The 20,295-nt window shown below is 42.4% G+C and overlaps 1 protein-coding gene across 3 annotated transcripts; it reads left to right on the forward strand.

The window, feature by feature from the left end:
- The first annotated feature begins 2 nt into the window (after positions 1-2).
- Positions 3-19,859, forward strand: GLOD4 (glyoxalase domain containing 4). 3 transcript variants are annotated; one of them, XM_004746899.3, is made up of 9 exons: positions 3-157; positions 1,957-2,006; positions 2,775-2,895; positions 7,537-7,681; positions 12,083-12,219; positions 13,016-13,102; positions 13,374-13,487; positions 13,580-13,666; positions 19,591-19,859. In XM_004746899.3, the coding sequence occupies exons 1-9, from the start codon at positions 68-70 to the stop codon at positions 19,654-19,656; spliced, it is 897 nt and encodes a 298-aa protein (XP_004746956.1). In that variant the 5' UTR covers positions 3-67; the 3' UTR covers positions 19,657-19,859. The 3 variants fall into 3 exon arrangements, with proteins under 3 accessions (XP_004746956.1, XP_012908951.1, XP_012908952.1); XM_013053497.2 differs by having other exon boundaries at positions 7-157; positions 1,957-2,079; XM_013053498.2 differs by lacking the exon at positions 1,957-2,006 and adding an exon at positions 2,040-2,079 and having other exon boundaries at positions 39-157.
- Positions 19,860-20,295: the final 436 nt, after the last annotated feature.

Here is a 20,295-nt window from a genome sequence, read left to right on the forward strand (position 1 = left end):
ACGACCCGTCTGCGCATCTGCGGGCGGGCAGGCTTCTAGTTCTGCCGGATGTGAGCTGCTGGTGGCTATGGGTACTCGTCGAGCTTTGCACTTCGTCTTCAAAGTGGGAAACCGCTTCCAGACCGCGCGTTTCTTTCGCGATGTCCTGGGGATGAAGGTGCAGACGGGGCCGAGAGGGGCTGGGGCGCGAGGGTGGGTGGCCGGGGCCGCTGTGCCCCACTGGCCCAGGAAAGGGACAATTGGGTGTGTCTTGAATCTCCAATGGCGCCCAGGTGTCCGACCTTAGCCCTGGTCTCCCCATTAGCCCTGTCGGGTTTTCACCTTCAGGAAGCGTTGTATGTTGCTGGTTGGGTTGGTGATCTTGGAAGGGGTCTTTATTAGTCGCCGACTGTGTCCCCACACACGTTTGTTTCATTTGAGTTCATTCACAAATATTGAGGCTCTGCCCTCGTGGACTTTCCAGTCTAGTGGGAAAGACAATAAACAGTAATATAATACTCTCACAATGAACAATAACCCAATCTCTTCCGGTTTGAAGCCTTTCGGCTAAGATAATATGCCTGTTTAGAGCTCTGCTTTTCTCAGGCCTGCTTTGAATGGTCTCTTACGAGTATTCGGTCTCCGGGTGAATGCTCCGGCCTTCCTCTCAACAGTCCAGATCGAAGTGTGAAGTCAGAATCCATTGTCTCCAACACCCGGAAGCGGCCCCTCCAGCCATGATCAGCTGCGATTCTGCAGGGATCACCTGGGTGGCAAATGCAGGTGGAAGCTCTTGGGGAGCTCCCGATAAACCAGGGCTTTAGAGGTGCAAGAGTGCAATTTCATGTAGAGAGTGCAGAAGATGTAGAGGGCAAGGGAGTTACCCGAATTCATCAGTCACTTAAAACCTATCGTCTGTCCTTCGTGGTCCTGTGTTGGTAACAGCTTTGGTGGCAAAGATGAAAATGACCTTAGTGTCCTCAACTGAAGCTTCTGGCTTAGGATAGGGGTGGAGATGACAGTTTGGTTTGTACTTAGCTAACAGTAATGGAAGTGAAAACCTCATAAGTGATGAAAAACCACAAAACTCTCCCTTAATATGTTTCCTCATTGATTAAATGGTTGTTGTGAAGATTAAACACTGAATATCTGATACATCATATGTATTATATAAGTAGTAGCTACTAGTATTAAAAACTACAGGAAAGATTTAACTTCAGCTTGGGTCATCAGGAAATAATTCATGGACTTCTTGCATTTGAGTTGATCTATCAAAATAGGCAGGATTTCTACAAAGATTAGAGGGAGGAGTATACTGGAAAAACTGAAAGAACCCATGCAAAGATAAGGTTTGTTTGGGAAACACCGCTAGTTTTCTGTGCCTTCAGCTTAGATTTCTTAGTTGAAGTTGAGATGGGATATCAGGACAAATAGGTTGGGACTACTTCTGATAGTATCTTGAATACTGAGGTATTTGGATTTTATGGCACAGTAAGTAGGGAGCTTTCTTACATTTTAGAACAGGGTAATGTTGTGATGAGAGCTGTGCATGAGGGACGTAATTTTATGGTGGTATTAAGGAAAGATCAGTAAAGATGATTTTTAATAGTCTAGGAGAGAATTGATAGGAACTTGAACTGGAGCCATAGCTGTGGGAATCAAAAAGGAGAATAGAAACTTAAGACATTGAGAGGCTACTGTGTGTGGGGTTCTGTGTCCAGTGGTGTAATAAGTTATCTATTCTCACAGCACATGGGGAGACTCAGGCCCTAAGCAACATTCTCAGGCAACGTTCTCAATCTCCGACAACTATTGAGTGACAGCCAGGATTCCAAATCAGAATTCTCTAATGCTGGAGGCCATCCTTTGGTTTTCTGGGTGGTAGTGAAGGTTTTAACTTCACAGCGCTCCTTCCAAATCTAGGTAGATTTCACAATGTTGTTTACCTGATTCTTGGTATTCTAATTTCCTTATCAGATTCTGCGGCATGAGGAATTTGAAGAGGGCTGCAAAGCTGCCTGTAATGGGTATGACACCTTGTTTCTTAAAATCTCCTTTAGGCTCTGAATACCCTTGGAGAACAGAAGAAAGTTGTTTGAGGTGAGTTTAAGGCAGTAGAATAAATTCAGAAATCAATAAATTAAGGTGGCAGCTCTAAAAAAACACAAGTAAGTGTATCCTCTAAATGAATCATTGTATTTTTTTTTTAAGATTTTATTTATTTATTTGACAGAGGGAGAGAGAGAGTACAAGCAGGGGGAGCAGCAGGGACAGGGAGAAGCAGACTTCCCCTGAGCAGGGAGCCCAGCATGGGCCTTGATCCCAGGATCCTGGGATCATGACCTGAGCTGAAGGCAGATGCTTAACTGATTGAGCCACCCAGTGGCCCTAAATGAAGCAATGTCTTACTGAGTGTCTTAGCTTAGTAGCCATAGCAAAATGGAAAATTCCAAGGCCTAATGAGAATTGCATGCTTGTTGAGAGATATGCAAAAATATAAAGGTCCGGTTGGAGAAGTATCTTTATAGGAGTATGTCCCCTGCTTTAAAGAAAAGGTAGACAAATCTTTCCCTCAAGTAAGTGCCAGACAGGTGGATCTTTGGAGCCTCTGGTGGTGGGGCCCAAGAGCACTGTCCATAGCTGCTTTTAGCAACAGCTGAGAGGTCATTGCATCCTTACAGGTACTTAGAGGACCAGAGGGGACTTCCCACTGTTCTGTCCCGAGAGTTCCTGAGGGGAGGCCTGATGCAGATTTTGTCTGTATTCACTGGATTCATTTACTTTCATCTTTCTAGGCCTTATGATGGGAAGTGGAGTAAGACAATGGTGGGATTTGGACCTGAGGATGATCATTTTGTCGCAGAACTGACCTACAATTATGGCGTTGGACACTACAAGCTTGGCAATGACTTCATGGTAAATGGCATTTTGTTTGAGCAGATTTTGGCTGTGCCTTTATTGAGGTCCCTGATACAACTTTAAGTATGATAACTGCTCAGTTGATGGCTTTTGAGTGCAGATTAGTGCTTGTGCGCCAGTCTCAGAGCTGCTTTGGGAGAAAATGTGTTCTTCCAGTGTTTAGTAGGAGGCAGACTCGAGACTGGGAGAAAATGTGTTCTTCCAGTGTTCAGTAGGAGGCAGACTCGAGACTTAGAGACAGCTTTGACAGAGACAAGACTCTGTTGAACCTTGAGAGATAGAAGGACCGGAGTCATTGTTCTGCTTAAGCAGGTCCTGATCATCAAACAGAGAAGTATTTTCTCTCTAATGAACCATTAGGATCGGGCTCTGCTATTATGGCAGTGCTAGTCAGAGAAAAACAGGAGAAGCTTTTCAGGAGAAAGAGAGAGAAGCATTGCATATACTGCATTCATTGCTTCATTCATGCAAGAGTTCAAGTCACTGTGTATCTAATAGTTACAGGATCTGCCTCTTATTGAGCAGCTACTATGTGCTTGCTACATAGAATGCCACTGGGTCCAAGTACACAGTGAGATAGAAGTATCCAGTTTTCTCTCAGGATCTGCCAAGCAAATCTACCTCATGCTAGATGTTATTTTGGTCAGTTGATTCTGTTATCACTCTTAACTCATGTTAAAATAATAATGACATTTAAATGGAATTTTTATGACTCAAATATCTATAAAAGTGTTTTATAAATGAAAAGGATAGTTCAGATTTAACATAATTAGTGTCTGTTTTTCTTTTTCTCATTCTTCACGTCTTTACTCATTTATTTATTTTTATTAGGGAGAGAGAGTTTTTGGTTTTTTTTTTTTAAGATTTTATTTATTTATTTGACAGATCACAGGCAGAGAGGCAGGCAGAGAGAGAGGGGGAAGCAGGCTCCTCCTTGAGCAGAGAACCAGATGTGGGGCTCCATCCCAGGACTGTGAGATCATGATCTGAGCCAAAGGCAGAGGCTTTAACCTACTGAGCCACCCAGGTACCCCGAGAGAGAGTCTGAAGCAGGTTCCACACCCAGCTCAGAGCCTAATGAGGGCTTGATCTCACGACTGTGAGATCATGACCTGAGCTGAATTCAAGAGTCAGATGCTTAACTGACTGAGGCACCCAGGTAGCCCTAATTTATTCATTTTACAGATATTTATTGTGACTTACTATATTATTTATATTTAGATTTACTATACTTATATATAGTTATATATAAGTACATATATATTTACTATATTTATATTTATTGTGACTTACCTGGTTAGGTCCTGGGGTTACAGCAGAGTGAAGCATGTTCCCTGGCCTAAGGGGCTTCCTGTCAGGTGGGGGAAACAAGGAAAGACTGATGAGTGCGATTAGTGCCAAGATTGGAATAAGCATAGGTGGATGTATGTGGACAAAGATGAGGCTGGAGAAATAAGCTGGGGCCATCAGACTAGGGCATTTACACTTTATTCTAAAAACAGGGTGAAGCCATTTTTGAAGTAGGGGAACGACACAGTATACGTGGTAGGCAATAATTCACCTGGCTGGAGCATGGGTTTTGGGTTCGAAGAAAGCAAAACTGGAAGCAAGGAAACTAGCCCAAAGGGTAGTACAGCAAAGTACTCAAAGCTCCTTAACTCACGCAGTAGTGGGAGATGGAGAGACCTGGGTGGATTTGAGAGATGTTTAAGTAGAGTTAATGGGATTTAGTGATTTTTCTTGTTTCTTCTTATCTTTTCCTTACTCTCCAAATCTAAGTCAGGGAGAGGAAGGAAGAGCAAAAGCATCTTGGCACCATCATCATGTCACCAGCTCAAGTCAGATGTTGAATGATGGTGCCGCTGGGGTTAGAGGTCATGTAGGTGGAGAACAGCGGGGCTGCTCCACTGTGGGTCTTTTTAAGAGACTCTGGTAATAAAATATCCCTAATAAAAGGAAACTCTGGGCTCCTCAGTTCATGGAACAAAAAGAAAAACAGGTTACATAGAACTCCCATTTATATAAAGAATTCCCATACATTAAAAAGAAGAGGATCCAGGGGCACCTGGGTGGCCTACTTGCTTAGTGTCCAACTCCTGATTTTGGCTCCTGATCTTGGGGTCATGAGATTGAGCCCTACTTCCAACTCTGCTCAGCTGGGAGTCTGCTTGAGATTCTCTCCCTCTTCCTCTATCCTTCCTCCCTCTCTGCCTGTCTCTCTCTCTCAAATAAATCTTTAAAAACAAATGATCAACAACTTAATTTTTTTTAAGGGGCAAAAACTGAACAGACAGCCATAGAAAATGAATCAGAAATGTCTCTCAGACATTGAAAAAGATGTTCAACTGCCAAGGTGCCATTTGTCACCAATCAAATTGACAAAAAACAAGAAGTGTGATAGCACACCGTGTTAAAAAGGGTGTTAGCCGGGGCGCCTGGGTGGCTCAGTGGGTTAAGCCTCTGCCTTCAGCTCAGGTCATGATCTCAGGGTTCTGGGATCGAGCCCCGCATCGGGCTCTCTGCTCAGCAGGGAGCCTGCTTCCTCTCTCCCTCTTTGCCTGCCTCTCTGCCTACTTGTGATCTCTCTCTCTGTCAAATAAATAAATAAAATCTTTAAAAAAAAAAAAGGGTGTTAGCCAACTGCCACTCTCATACATTACTTTTATAAGGGCATATATTACTACAGCTTCAGTTTGGTGGTATCAAAACAATGCTTTTGACCTTTGTCCTTGCAGTTTCACACCTAGGAATTTAGTTTACATGTGTGTTAACAGCTGTGTGAAATGAACTGTATTAAATTATTTATGGTGGTATTTATTCATACAACAAGTATTTATTGAGTGCCTGCTATGTACCAGGCATGGTTCCAGGAAGTTTGGATAACCAGTAAACAAAATGGGAAAAAATCTATGTCTTGCAGGGGAGGGAATCAGGGCCTGACAGACAATATATAATAAATAGAAAATAAATCATGCTATGTCGTTTTAAAGGTGATCATTGTTACTGGAAAAGAACAGCAGAGGAAGGGAGATGGGGAGTATGGGACAGATGACTGGTTTTAATTCTAAGGAGGGTGTTGAGGGTGGGTATCAGGGAGGAGGGGACATTTGTGGAAAAGCTCATGTGAGAGAAGAGAGTTAGTTAGCCATGTGGATATTGCAGGGGAGAGCAATCCAGATAGACAGGCTATTCAAAAGCCCTCAGACAGCACCTGGCGTGTTCCCAAAAAATGCAAGGAGGCCAGGTTGGCTGTAATAGACTGAACAAGGGGAAAGTGGGAGGAGATGGGGTCAGAAACGATGGGATCAGGTTGTGTTGGGCCTTTCAGGCCATTAGAAGCCATCCCTGAGTGAAACTGTGAGCTATCAAGGGTGTTAAGCAGGGGAAATACAATCAGGGTTGCTGTCTTGAGAGTAGAGTATGCATCAGAAAATTTACTTTGGCTACAGAGTGGGTGATGGATTGACAACTCAGGGAAAGAGAGGCTGTTATGATAATCCCAGTTAGAACTGCAGCTGGTCTTATCAGAAGGCATAGTGTACATTTTTAGATATTGTGATTAAATTTTAAGTAATACCCAGATAGTTGGTTTAAATTTTTTTATTTTTTTAAGATTTTATTTATTTATTTGAGAGAACAAGTGGGGGGAGGGGCAGAAGGAGAAGCTGACTCCCTGAGGAGCAGAGGACCCAACATGGGACTCGAATTCAGGACCCTGGGATCATGACCTGAGCTGAAGGCAGAGGCTTAACCCACTGAGCCACCCAGGTGCCCCAAGAGTTCCTCTTTTGCCAACAAAGGCAAATGAGCTCATGCAACTCTTTTTGTTTAAAAAGCAAAAATAGGGGCGCCTGGGTGGCTCAGTGGGTTGGGCCGCTGCCTTCGGCTCAGGTCATGATCTCAGGGTCCTGGGATCGAGTCCCGCATCGGGCTCTCTGCTCGGCGGGGAGCCTGCTTCCCTCTCCCTCTCTCTCTGCCTGCCTCTCCATCTACTTGTGATTTCTCTCTGTCAAATAAATAAACAAAATCATTAAAAAAAAAAAAAAAAAGCAAAAATAGGGGCTCCTGGGTGGCTCAGTGGGTTAAAGCCTCTGCTTTCGGCTCAGGTCATGATCCCAGGGTCCTGGGATCGAGTCCCGAATTGAGGCCTGCTTCTCTTCCTCTCCCTCTCTGCCTGCCTCTCTGCCTACTTGTGATCTCTGTCTGTCAAATATTAAATAAATTAAAATCTTAAATAAATAAATAAATAAAAATCTCTCAAGTAGGTAGCTGGCAGGCCAAGGTAAAATCAAGATTTCTCTGACTAGATCTTTAAAATTAAAAGAAAGTATCTTTGGTATTAAGATGGTCAAACTTCTTAGGGCGCCTGGGTGGCTCAGTCACTTAAGTGTCTACCTTTGCCTCAGGTCATGACCCAGGGTTCTGGGATGGAGCCCCAGGTTAAGGAGCCTGCTTCTTCCTTTCCCTCTGCTGCTCCCCTTGCTTGTGCTTGCTCTCTGTCTCTCAAATAAATAAATAAAATCTTTTTAAAAATCACTAGAAGAAAATTTTGAATGCCAATTAAATCTTAGGTGACATGATGGTTTTGCCTCATTATCTTGCTCTAGAAAAGATCTGTAATACTGTTTTTTGTCATAGGGTATCACACTCGCTTCTAGCCAGGCTGTCAGCAATGCCAGGAAGCTGGAGTGGCCACTCAATGAAGTTACAGAAGGTGTTTTTGAAATCAAGGCCCCAGGAGGATATAAGTTCTATTTGCAGAATCACAACCCACCTCAGTCAGGTAATTATACTGGGACTAATAAAAGCCCTCTGTGTAACACCATCTTTGATGAAAGGAGAGAGGAATCAGATCTCTTTCTCCTGTGGAGTTTCTATATTGACATGATATCTATCCTAAGCAAATGTTTCTTATTCTTTGAGGAATCTTTTTTTTTTTTTTCTTCCTAGAGAGTGAGTGAGAGAGAGCACACAGCCGGAGAACAGTAGGGGGAGAAGCAGGCTCCCTGCCAAATAAGGAGCCCAGTGCAGGACTTGATCCCAGGATCCTGGGATCACGACCCGAGCTGAAGGCAGAGGCTTAACCAACTGTGCCACCCAGACATCCCTGGAGAGGGAGAATCTTAAACAGGCTCCACACCCAGTGTCAAGCCCTATGTGGGGTTCGATCTTACTGCCCTGAGATCATGACCTAAGATGAAATTTAAAAAATCTGACACTTAAACAGCTGAGCCACCCAGGCATCCCGAGAGATCATATTTTCATATTAGAGCTTTAGTGCATAATCCTAGGGGACCTGTTGTTTTGTTTTGTTTTGTTTTTTAAGATTTTATTTATTTATTTGACAGATCACAAGTAGGCAGAGAGGCAGGCAGAGAGAGAGGAGGAAGCAGGCTCCCCGCTGAGCGGAGATTCCCGATGCAGGGCTCATTCCCAAGATCCTGGGATCACGACCCGAGCTGAAGGCAGAGGCTTTAACCCACTGAGCCACCCAGGCGCCCTGCTCTAACTGGTTCTGATTCTGTTCTGTTGGGAGTATATCTGTTTCAGCTGTAACAGAAAACCGATCTCAGACTAGCATGGACAATAAGAAAATAGCTGACAGACAGGTTTCTATAGGTTAGCTGATTCAGCAGCTCAACAATGGCATCAAGAATCGAACTTTTCTCTCTCTCTCCATCCTCTTGTCTGTAGGGGTGTACTTCTAGAGCTGGTTCCCTTGTGGTTGTTGGGTGGCTGCCAGTAGCAGCTGGGGCTACCTGCTTCCACATTCTCATATGGCAGGAGAGACTGACTTCCTGTTGCTTTTATTAAGAGCAGAGCAAAACTCTTCTGGAAGTTTCCTGCAGACTTCCTGGTCAGATTTGATTCACAGTCCTGCTCTGAATAAATCATTGCTAAGGCAGATAGGTTTTATCCTTAGACCGGTTGGTCTTCTCTTTCCCACTGAGGTCAGTTTCACAAACCACAGTGCTGGCGCTAGGTGAGTGAGGGCAGAAGGGAAGTGAGGGGCCCAGCACGGTGACTGCCATGTGGAAAGAAACTTTGCACAACATGTTTCGTTTACTGAAGAACCATCCTCATCCCATGTGTAATCCCTGCACCTTCTGCTCTCTGCTCTGCCAAAAGAAAAACAATAGCAGAGAAAGATACCAGTGAATAGCAAAGGCAGTTCTGCCTGCCATTTCAGTGCATGGGCACACTTCCTTAAGTGGACCTGAGATGGGACACATATATTCTCTTCCTTCCACTGGTCTGCCTCAGTGCCCAAATGCCCCTCGTATTGAGTCTGATTGTGTGTGCAGTGCTACATGCTTTTCATCTGGAGCTCAGCAAAGGAAATAATGATCTTTTCCAGTGTGGGAGGTTACTGTAGGACTTACTGGCAGATGGTCACATTTTATAAGCCTTGCGAAAGAGTCTGTTATTTATTTTGTGGACAGTGAAAGATTTTTAAATTTTTTTATTAACATATAATGTATCGTTAGCCCCAGGGGTACAGATCTGTGAATCGCCAGGTTTACACACTTCACAGCACTCACCATAGCACATACCCTCCCCAGTGTCCATAACAAACCACCCTCTCCCTACCCCTCCTAACCCCGGCAACCCTAAGTGTGTTTTGCGAGATTAAGAGTCTTTTATGATTTGTTTCCCTCCCAATCCCATCTTGTTTCATTTATTTTTTTCGTACCCCTAAACCTCTCCCACCACATTGCATCTCCTCTTCCTCATATCAGGGAGATCATATGATAGCTGTCTTTCTCGGATTGACTTATTTCGCTAAGCATAATACCCTCTAGTTCCATCCATGTCGTTGCAAATGGCAAGATTTCATTTCTTTTGAAGGCTGCATAGTATTCCAGTGTGTGTGTGTGTTTCACATCTTTATCCTTTCATCTGTTGATGGACATCTAGGTTCTTTCCATAGTTTGGCTATTGTGGACTTTGTCGCTATAAACATTCGGGTGCATGTGCCCTTTCGGATCACTACATTTGTATCTTTAAGGTAAACACCCAGTAGTGCAATTGCTGGGCTGTAGGGTAGCTCTATTTTCAAGTTTTTGAGGAACCTCCATGCTGTTTCCAGAGTGGTTGCACCAGCTTGCATTCCCACCAACAGTGTAGGAGGGCTCCCCTTTCTCCGCATTCTCTCTGGCACCCACTTATGATCTCTCTCTCTGCCAAATAAATAAATAAAATCTTTTTTTAAAAAATAGATTTTATTTATTTATTTGACAGAGAAATCACAAGTAGGAAGAGAGGCAGGCAGAGAGAGAGGGGGAAGCAGGCTCCCTGCTGAGTAGGGAGCCCAATGCGGGGCTCAATCCCAGGACCCTGAGATCATGTCCTGAGCCGAAGGCAGAGGCTTAACCCACTGAGCCACTTAGGTGCCCATAAATAAATAGAATCTTAAAAAAAATAAAAATAAAAATAAATTTTAAAAGATCCCTAAAAATGGAGAGCCCCACAATCCCAAGATGTTTTTGTCCTTTGAAATGATAATACCTTTGTGGCATTAATTTCCATTTGGTAATCGAGTCAGATCTATCAGTCTAGCTGGTGTCCAGTCTTCCTTTTACTCACTGGGTCCTGGGTAGTCTCACCCACTTGTTACCATTCCTGTCCTTCATCCTTCAGGGACTCAGCTGGCTGGAATTTGTTGATTTCTCAGTGAACAGGGAAAAGGAACAGTCTGGAAGGCAGAGGCATCTGTGAGAAACACTTCGCCTTTGTCATGGTATTGCTGTCCTAGCAAATGGGGCTGAGGCAGTGAAAACCAAAGAAGGATATACCGAATTTTTCATACTCAGAGCAGCTCTTCAGAAGGTCACCTTACAATATAAAAACTTCCAATGATGTCAGATGTTTTAGTATAACTTTTATCTGTTTTGCAAAAATAGATTTTTTTCCCTAGGCAGATAAGCCAAGAAGAAGAAAGAAGAAAACAGTACCCACATAGCCAGATAATCACTGTTAACATTTTAGAGAGTATTTTTCCAATCGTTTATCCAAAAAAAATCTAACTATATGTCATATGTTCCATTGTAACAATTCCATTATTATTACCGCTATTACATGGTGGGAAGATTAAACCGTTGTCTAAATGTTGGATATTTGTGTTGTCCCTATGTTTCATTGTTATGAGCAGCACTGTAAAGATGTCTTTGTCCTGAAAGGCCTTCATACATTTGCAATTAATTCTTTAATTGGTAATAATAGGATTGCTCTTTGAAAAGCTGTTTACATTTTTTAGGCTTTGGGTACATTCTGTCAAATTGTTGCCCAGAAGTATTCTAGTTTGCCCTCTGCCAGTATTATATGATTGTGATTTTTTCCCCCTGCCCTATCACAGTTAACACTGTAACTTTTAAAATTATTTGCCAATGAAATAACAAAATGTTTTAATTCTAATTTCTTTGATTATTTGTGAGGTTGAATTTTTTGTATATGTTCATTGACCATTCCACTTCATTCTTTGTGGAATACCACTTTGTGCTTTTTACCTATTTTTTTTCTAGGATGTTCATCTTTTTCCTAGTAATGTTTGAAGATTATTTAAATATTAAGGACTTCTTATCATATATGTTCCAAAAATGTTTCCTACTTTGTCATTTATTCTTTGATTATAATTTTTTTCATTTCTTTTTCTTTTCTTTTTTTTTTTTTTTTTTTTGGTGGTTATTGCCTAGGAATTTTCCATTTCATGCAATTAACCTAGTGTATTTTTTCCTTCATGGCTTTTCTATCTCTGGTGTCAGGTTTTTTTTAAAAAAACTTTCCACCCCCAAGCTGTAGCAGTAATAACCTATTTTTAGTATTTTCATGGTTTCATTCTTTAAACTTAATCCTTAAGCCTAAAATCCCTTTCTTATCATAAATTAAGTTCCTGTGGCACCTGGGTACTCAATTAGGTAAGTGTCTGCCTTCTGCTCAGGTCATAATCCTGGGGTCCTGGGATTGAGCCCTACATAGGACTCCCTGCTACACAGGAAGCCTGCTTCTCCCTCTCCGTCTGCTGCCCCTGCTTGTGCGCATACTCTCTCTTCCTCTTTCTCTGTCAAATAAATAAAATTTTCAGAAAAAAATGTACTAAGTTCTTATATATACCCAAGCTTGATTTAGTCTTTCTTCGATTCCATTGCACTGATCTATAAATTGCTATTGTTTTATTGCTCTCCAGATCCTATATTAAAAGTAACTCTAGCAGTGTCTGATCTTAAGAAGTCCTTGAACTACTGGTCTAATCTACTGGGAATGAAAATTTATGAAAAAAATGAGGAGACGCAAAGGGCTTTGCTGGGCTATGCTGATAACCAGGTGAGTGATCTTGGAGAGAAGTAATCTGTTACTTTGAGTTTAGCTTATAAACGAGGTTACATGAAGGTTATTCTCAAGAGTTTTTTCACGGTGATTCAATATTTACAGAGATAAACAGAAAGAAAAAAATAGAAATTGCTGATAACCTCATCACCCAGATATTACCTTTGTTTATATTTGGGGATATAGCCTTTCAGAAGTGGAATTGCTGAGTCAGAACAGAGGGAGACAACATTTAGTACTATAATGATAATCTATTTTATCTTTTTTTTTTTTTTTAAATAACTTAGCATCTGAACATGATTTAGTCCTTTAGCCCTTGCACTCTGACCCAGCACATCTACTCAAAGGAATTTATTTCACAGCCGTACTCACCATTCATGTGGGCAAAGAAATGTGTAAAAGGTTATCTGTTCCAGCATTGAAATAGCAAAAGATAAGAAATAACCTCAATGTCCTGTGCATTAGAGGTATAGTTCAATATTTTTTGGTTTATCCATAGAATGGATTACTGTGCAGCTATCAGAAAGAATAGGGTGAGTTGTTTTGTGCCAGCGGAGTAACATTGGATAAAAACAAGGGAAGAATAATGTGTAAATGATGCTACTGTTTATATTTAAAAAAAAAAAAATCTGTGCATGCCATGTGTCTAGCAGGACACACAGGAAGCCTCTGGGAGAAAGTAGAAGGGAAAGATAGTTTTTACTTTATTCCTTTAATACTGTTTGATTTTTTTTTTCTTTTAACCACATAACCTGTTCCAAAAAACTAGACCCACTTTCTTTCTTCTTTTCAGTGTAAGCTGGAGCTGCAGGGTATCAAGGGTAGAGTTGATCATGCAGCAGCTTTTGGAAGAATTGCCTTTTCTTGCCCCGAGAAAGAGGTAATGTTTGTTCCTGGATCTTTCGTGTAAGTTCTGGGACTAGCCAGTTGAATCAGCTAAGAACCTCAACCCTCCCTTCTTCAGGTTCATTCCAGTTGTGGCTTGGTATCAAGTTCACCAGTTGTCTCAAGAGCGGCTGTGATAATAAAATCAAACAAGTGGTGCCTGGGTTCTCTCTGATTGATCTGATATTCCCCTAGGGCTGATGAGGACCATAGTGTGGGAGTGGTACATGACCCCGTGCTCGCTTTCCCTCTTTATTTTCCTCCAGTTACCGGACTTAGAAGACTTGATGAAAAGAGAGAACCAGAAGATTCTGACTCCCCTGGTGAGTCTGGATACGCCAGGGAAGGCAACGGTACAAGTGGTCATTCTGGCTGACCCTGTAAGTATTATTACTCAAGAAAGGGATGGGCTGCACCAGGGGTTTCTTCAAGGTATCTTTTTGCCAGATTTCTTTTCTCGTTATTGGTGTAGGATGGACATGAAATTTGCTTTGTGGGGGATGAAGCATTTCGAAAACTTTCTAAGATGGATCCAGAGGGAGGCAAATTGTTGGATGACGTGAGTCTCATTTCTGACTTTGTATCCCCATAGGCCTACAGCGGATCATGTTAAGTGTGTGGGGGAAAGGCTGAAGCAGGAGGGTCCAGTGCTGTGTCCTTTTGGCAGTAGGGTGCCATTTGAGCCAGGAACATGTGTCTGCATTGCTACCCTTATGACTCTTCTTTTAAAAAAAGATTTTATTTTTAAGTGGGGCACCTGAGTGGCTCAGTCGGTGTGACATTCTATCTTCAGCTCAAGTCATGATTCCAGAGTCCTTGGATTGAACCCCACATGGGGCTCCCTGCTCAGCGGGGAGCCTGCTTCTCCTTTTTCCCTCTGCCTGATACTCCCCCTGCTTGTGCGCTGTGTCTTTCTGTTAAATAAATAAATAAAATCTTAAAAAAAGATTTTATGGAGACCTGGGTGGCTCAGTCGTTGAGCATCTGCCTCGCCTCAGATCATGATCCCAGCATCCTGGAATCGAGCCCTTCGTTGGGCTCCCTGCTGGATGGGAAGCCTGTTCTCCCTCTCCCACTCTCCCTGCTTGTATTTCTTCTCTCTCTGTGTCTCTCTCTGTCAAAAAATAAAAAAATTTTTTTTAAAGATTTTTATTTATTTATTTGACAGAGATCACAAGTAGGCAGAGAGGCAAGCGGGGTGGAGGGGAAGCTGAGCAGAGAGCCCAACATAGGGCTTGATCCCAGGACCCTGAGATCATGACCTGAGCCAAAGGCAGAGGCTTAACCCAATGAGCCACCCAGTTGCCCCTAAATAAAATCTTAAAAAAAAAAAAAATTATTAATAAGTAATCTCTACACTCAACATGGGCTTGAACACACAGTTCCAAGATCAAGAGTCACATGCTCTACCGCTTGAGCCAGCCAGGCGCCCCTAAAATATTTCGTTTTTTTTTTTTTTTTAAGGAATCTCTACACCCAGCATAGGGCTCGAACTCAAGACTCCAACATTAAGAGTTGCACACTCTACTGACCAAGCCAGCCAGGCGCCTCAGCACCCATATGACTCTTAACTGGGTATAGCATTCATGCCTTCGCACTTGCTCACGCTGCCTGGGGAACCACTCCTGCCCCATGCATCATGATTTTGCTCAACGAGGGGAAAGGCCTGGATACTCCCCGCCCTGCTTCTTTAGCTTTCTTGGTCCTCTCATCTCCAGTGTAGAGTGGCAGTCCCTTCGTTTCTAGTGAATCGTCCTGGTCAGCATGCAGACGAGGTTTCATGCCTTCCATCTTTTAAAAGTCTTTTGCCCCATATCCCTTCTCCACAGTTCTTTTTTAAAAAGTCTGCCTACACTTTGTTTCTGCTTCTTACCTCCCCTTCACACCTGAATCTGTTCTGCACTGGCTGCTGTCACTTGGGGGAACGCTCCTGTTGAAATCACCAGTGACTTCATCTTGCCAAGTCCAGCAACGACTTTTCTATCCTCATCAAACTCAGTCTTGAATCAACATCCAAAGCCATCATTGTACCCCAGCTTCTAGCACATACCTGGTGTGTAGTAGGAACTTAGGAATGCTCTGTTGATGATTCAGGGAATGAATCACTGGCTCTTCACTTACTATCTGTGTGGCTGACTCTTAATTTACTTAAATTCTCTGAACTTCAGTTTTGGTGGTTTTGTTTTATTTTGTTTTAAGTAATCTCTGTGCTTGACATGGAGCGTGAGCTCACAACCCCAAGATCAAGAGTCACATGCTTTACCAACTGAGCCAGCCAAGATCCCTTAGGCTTTAGTTTTCTTACCTGCAAATTTGAGAAAAAGATATGTACCTCATAGGATGGTTGTATGGTTTACAGAGCATGGCAAACTGCTGACATTATAATAGACATTCAATTTAATTAAAACAGGAAACAAAATATATAGCATTAATAAATTTTATCATAAAGGAAAATAGAATCCTGGACAACCTCCCAGTTGGCACATTTGTTAGACTTTTTCCTCCTTGCTTTTTCATATCACTGACTAACTTCCTCCTCTTTCAAGTTCTCTTTTGTCTTAGAGATCCTGACATTTTCATATCTCCCTGACAGCTTCTCTGACACAAGCACATCTTTCTGTCTCATTCCGGAACAATTTACCCACAGCCCCACTCTAGCTGTCTTTTACTCTTATTCTACATTTTTCCTCTTCTCTGAGTAGAAGTTACCTACTACTCTGGTTACTTCTTCTCTGAGCTGCAACCATCATCCATTCTCTGACTTCCTAATTTCTAGTTCCTACTTCTCCCTAAGCTCTAAACAAGTATTTTTTGTTGTTACTGAGGTAAGGTGTATACGAAATATAAATGAACAGAAATTTAGTGTTCTATCTGATGAGTTTTGACAGCTAAATATTCTCATACAACCACTGTTCAAAATATAGAGCATTTTCATCATTGTAGAAAGTTCTTCCATGCCCGTTTCCAGCTAATTCTCGCCACTGCCTCCCAGAAGTAAGTATTGTACTGATTGTCACATTAGTTTTGTCTTTGGACTTCATATAAATGAAATCATTCAGTAGGTATTCTTTTGTGCCTGGCTTCTGTCACCCAGCATAACATTTTTGAGATTCTTCTATGTAATTACACACATCAGAGTTCTTTTTTTTTTCTTCTTTTTTTATTGCTAAGTGGTATTCAGTTTTATAAATATAACAATTTGCTTATCCATTCTTCTGATGGTGGATATTTGAGTTGTTTCCAGATTTTATTTCCACAATAAGGAAGACTGCTGTGAACATTCTTGTGTAAATCTTATAGACATGTTTCATTTCCCTTAGGTAATAATTAGGAGTAGAATTGCTTTTACTTTATGAAAAACTGCCAAATAGTTGTCCAAAGTAATTGGCCCATTTTACTCTCCTGTCAGCCATGTATGTGTCTGAGAGTTCCACCTGTTCCATATCCTCATCAGCATTTGTGTTTTTCTGGGTTTTTGTGTTAGCTGTCCTAGAATGTGTAAAATGGCTTCTCATCGTGGTTTTAATTTGCATTTCCCTGATAAATTGCTGATGTTCAGCACCTTTGCGTATGCTTATTGGCTATTTGCACACCTTCCTTTACGAATTATATGTTCAAGTCTTTTGTCCATTTCTTTCTTTTTTTTTTTTTATTTATTTGACAGACAAAGATCACAAGTAGGCAGATAGGCAGGCAGAGAGAGAGGGGAGGAAGTAGGCTCCCGGCGGAGCAAAGAGCCCGATGCGGGGCTCGATCCCAGGACCCTGGGATCATGACCTGAGCCGAAGGCAGAGGCTTTAACCCACTGAGCCACCCAGGTGCCCCATCCATTTCTTTCTATAATAGATTTTATTTATAATATTTGGTGACTAAAAATTCCAAAAATACACAGGAGAGTACAACAGATTTCTGTGTGACTGTCACTAATCAACACTGCCATATTTTTTCATTATTCCTTCCCACCCCACATTTTTTTTGGCTAGGGAATTCTTTCCCCACCCCATCCCCAAGATTTTTTGATTATTCGTTTGAGAGAGAAAAAGCATAAGCAGGGCGAGAGGCAGAGGGAGAGGGAGCAGCAGACTCCCTGCTGGGCCATGTGGGGGCTCAGTCCCAAGACTTTGGGATCATGACCTGAGCCAAAGGCGATGCTTAATCATCTGAGCCACCCAGGCGCCCCTTTTTTGCTAGGGAATTCTAAGGCAAATCTTAGACACTGTGTTGTTTCAACCCTAAGTACTTAAGTATTTTATACATTTTGATTTTTTTTTAAGATTTACTTGAGAGAGAGTGCTTGCCTGCATGTGCACATGAACTGGGGAGGGGCAAAGGGAGAGGGAGAAGCAGACTTCCCACCAGGCAGGGAGCCTTATGTGGGGCTCGATCCTAGGATTCTGCGAAGATTAAACAGTTTTTGAAGTGACTGGATTTATGCTTTAGGAAGCTGATGCTGTCGGGATGGATGGCAAATGAAGGCAGATGCTTAACTGACTGAGCCACCCAGGCACTCCAGTATTTTATACATTTTTAAATTATTTAAAAGAAGTAAAAGTCAAGGAAATTTCTTATGTACCATATTGATATTAGCACAATTTTAAAAATCAGCAGTATATCCTTAATGTCACTTAAAATCCAGTTTTATGGGACGCCTGGGTGGCTCAGTTGGTTAAGCAGCTGCCTTCAGCTCAGGTCATGATCCCAGCGTCCTGGGATCGAGTCCCACATCGGGCTCCTTGCTCGGCAGGGAGTCTGCTTCTCCCTCTGCCTCTGCCTGCCATTCTGTCTGCCTGTGTTCGCTCTCTCTCCCTCTCTCTCTCTCTGACAAATAAATTAAAAAAAAAAAAATCTTTAAAAAAAAATCCAGTTTTAGGGGCGCCTGGGTGGCTCAGTGGGTTAAGCCGCTGCCTTCGGCTCGGGTCGTGATCCCAGGGTCCTGGGATCGAGCCCCACATCGGGCTCTCTGCTCAGCAGGGAGCCTGCTTCCCTCTCTCTCTCTGCCTGCCTCTCCATCTACTTGTGATTTCTCTCTGTCAAATGAATAAATAAAATCTTAAAAAAAAAAAAATCCAGTTTTATTAAAATTTCCCTAATTAGGGGCGCCTAGGTAGCTCAGTTGTTAAACATCTGCCTTTGGCTTGGGTCATGATCCCAGGGTCCTGGGATCGAGCCCCACATCAGGCTCCCTGCTCCATGGGAGGCCTGCCTCTCCCTCTCCCAGTCCCCCTGCTTGTGTTCCCTCCCTGCGTCTCTCTCTGTCAAATAAATAAATAAAATCTTTAAAAAAATAAAATTTCCCTAATTAATGAAAAATGATTTTATATAGTTGGTTTTCCCTATGCATTTTTTAAGTAGTTTTAATACAATTGGGCTATATTAATACAGAACGATTTATATGAGCCATTGAGACTCATAACAAACTACTTGGAAGACACACCTCTGATCTATTTTACATTTTAGCTATTCTAGTCTGTAATCTCTATGAATGTATTTTCATACTACGTGACTGCTCACACGATTTTATTCTCCTGGAATGTCCCTCATTTAAATATTTGCTTATTTTTTAAGGCCCATTCAAATCAATTTTTTAAAAAAATTGGTTATTTATCTTGTTGGTTGGAGTTCTGGTTGTGAGTCATTTTTTAAGTATCTACAAATGCAAGTACTTTTCCCAGTCTATGGCTTACCAGTTTATTTTCTTAACAGAGTTTTTTGAGGGCGCCTGGGTGGCTTAGTTGGCTAAGTGTCTGCCTTCGGCCCAGGTTATGATGCGAGGGTTCTGGGATCGAGTTCTGCTCAGCAGGAAGCCTGCTTCTTCCTCTGCCCTATCCCCCAACTCATACTTTCTCACTCTTCTCGCGTGCGCTCTCTCTCTCTCTCTCTCACAAAAGTAAATAAAATATTTTCAAAAAAAAAATCTGCAGACAGTTGCTCAATACTTATATCCTGTCAAATTAAACATATACTCTATGCTGAATGAATGCTTTTTTTTTTTTTAAGATTTATTTATCTGTGAGAGTGAGAACGTGAGCTGGGGGGAGAGGGAGCAAGAACTAAAGCAGACTCCATGCTCAGTGCAGAGCCTGACATGGGGCTGGATCCCGTAACCCAGAGATCATGACCTGAGCTGAAACCAAGAGTCGGACACTCAACCCACTGAGCCACCCAGGTGCCCCCTGAATGAGCACTTTTTTTTTTTTTTTAAGATTTTATTTTTTTGACAGACAGAGATCACAAGTAGGCAGAGAGGCAGGCAGAGAGAAAGGGGGAAGGAGGCTCCCCACTGAGTAGAGAGCCTGATTTTGAGCTCAATCCCAGGGGCCTGGGACCATGACCTGAGCCGAAGGTAGAGGCTTAACCCACTGAGCCACCCAGGTGCCCCAAATGAGCACTTTTTGTTAATGACTACAGGCAGTGCAATGAGGTACAAAGTGGACTGTATTGTTTTATGGGCTTAAATCTATATTCCGATTCTTTTTTCTGCAGGCAATGGCGGCAGATAAAAGTGATGAATGGTTTGCTAGACACAAGAAACCAAAGGCTTCGGGGTAACAGAGGACATGATGTGGAACAAGCATTTGTGATTCCTGTCTGGCACCTGCAAGGCGTGATGTGTCCATGCATGATAAAGACCCTCACACCTTGCTTGTTTCCTGTACCAGCAAGGAGGCTGGGGTGGTAAAAATCTGTGTGTCTTAATCTTTGAAAGCGCTAAGATATATTTTAGAAATAAAATCCTATAGTCTATCCAGTTAGAGGAGAACTGTTGCTGTGATCAGCACTGTTCTTGGAATGGCACATTCTTTGTGTAACTCTATTAGATTAGTCATAAATTATTTTTTAGATTGGGCAGCTATGTGGGACACTACCGTGGTTGGAGGTGGAGGGAATTTTGATAAGCTTATAGCAGGAATACTGGCACCGTGCTGTTCTAACGCCTTCTTCTGGCAGGCCTTGACACTCAAAAATATTAAAGAGGGGCGCCTGGGTGGCTCAGTGGGTTAAAGCTTCTGCCTTCAGCTCGGGTCCTGATCCCAGGGTACTGGGATCAAGCCCCAAGTTGGGCTCTCTGCTCTGTGGGGAGCCTGATCCCCCCTCCTTGCCTGCTTCTCTGCCTACTTGTGATCTCTCTCCTCTGTGAAATAAATAAAAAATCTTAAAAAAAATTTTTTTAATTAAAAAAATATATTA

This window comes from Mustela putorius, unplaced genomic scaffold, assembly GCF_011764305.1.
Source record: "Mustela putorius furo isolate JIRA1106 unplaced genomic scaffold, ASM1176430v1.1 tig00003962_pilon_pilon_pilon, whole genome shotgun sequence".
In the NCBI taxonomy this organism is placed as follows: domain Eukaryota; kingdom Metazoa; phylum Chordata; class Mammalia; order Carnivora; family Mustelidae; genus Mustela; species Mustela putorius.

What these genes read in the sequence shown, in the direction of transcription:
- GLOD4 (XM_004746899.3), top strand. Translation starts at nt 68, where the DNA reads ATGGGTACTCGTCGAGCTTTGCACTTCGTCTTCAAAGTGGGAAACCGC. An exon ending in GCGATGTCCTGGGGATGAAG is followed by an intron (nt 158 to 1,956) that starts GTGCAGACGGGG and finishes TTTCCTTATCAG; the next exon opens with ATTCTGCGGCATGAGGAATT. An exon ending in TTTCTTGCCCCGAGAAAGAG is followed by an intron (nt 13,103 to 13,373) that starts GTAATGTTTGTT and finishes ATTTTCCTCCAG; the next exon opens with TTACCGGACTTAGAAGACTT.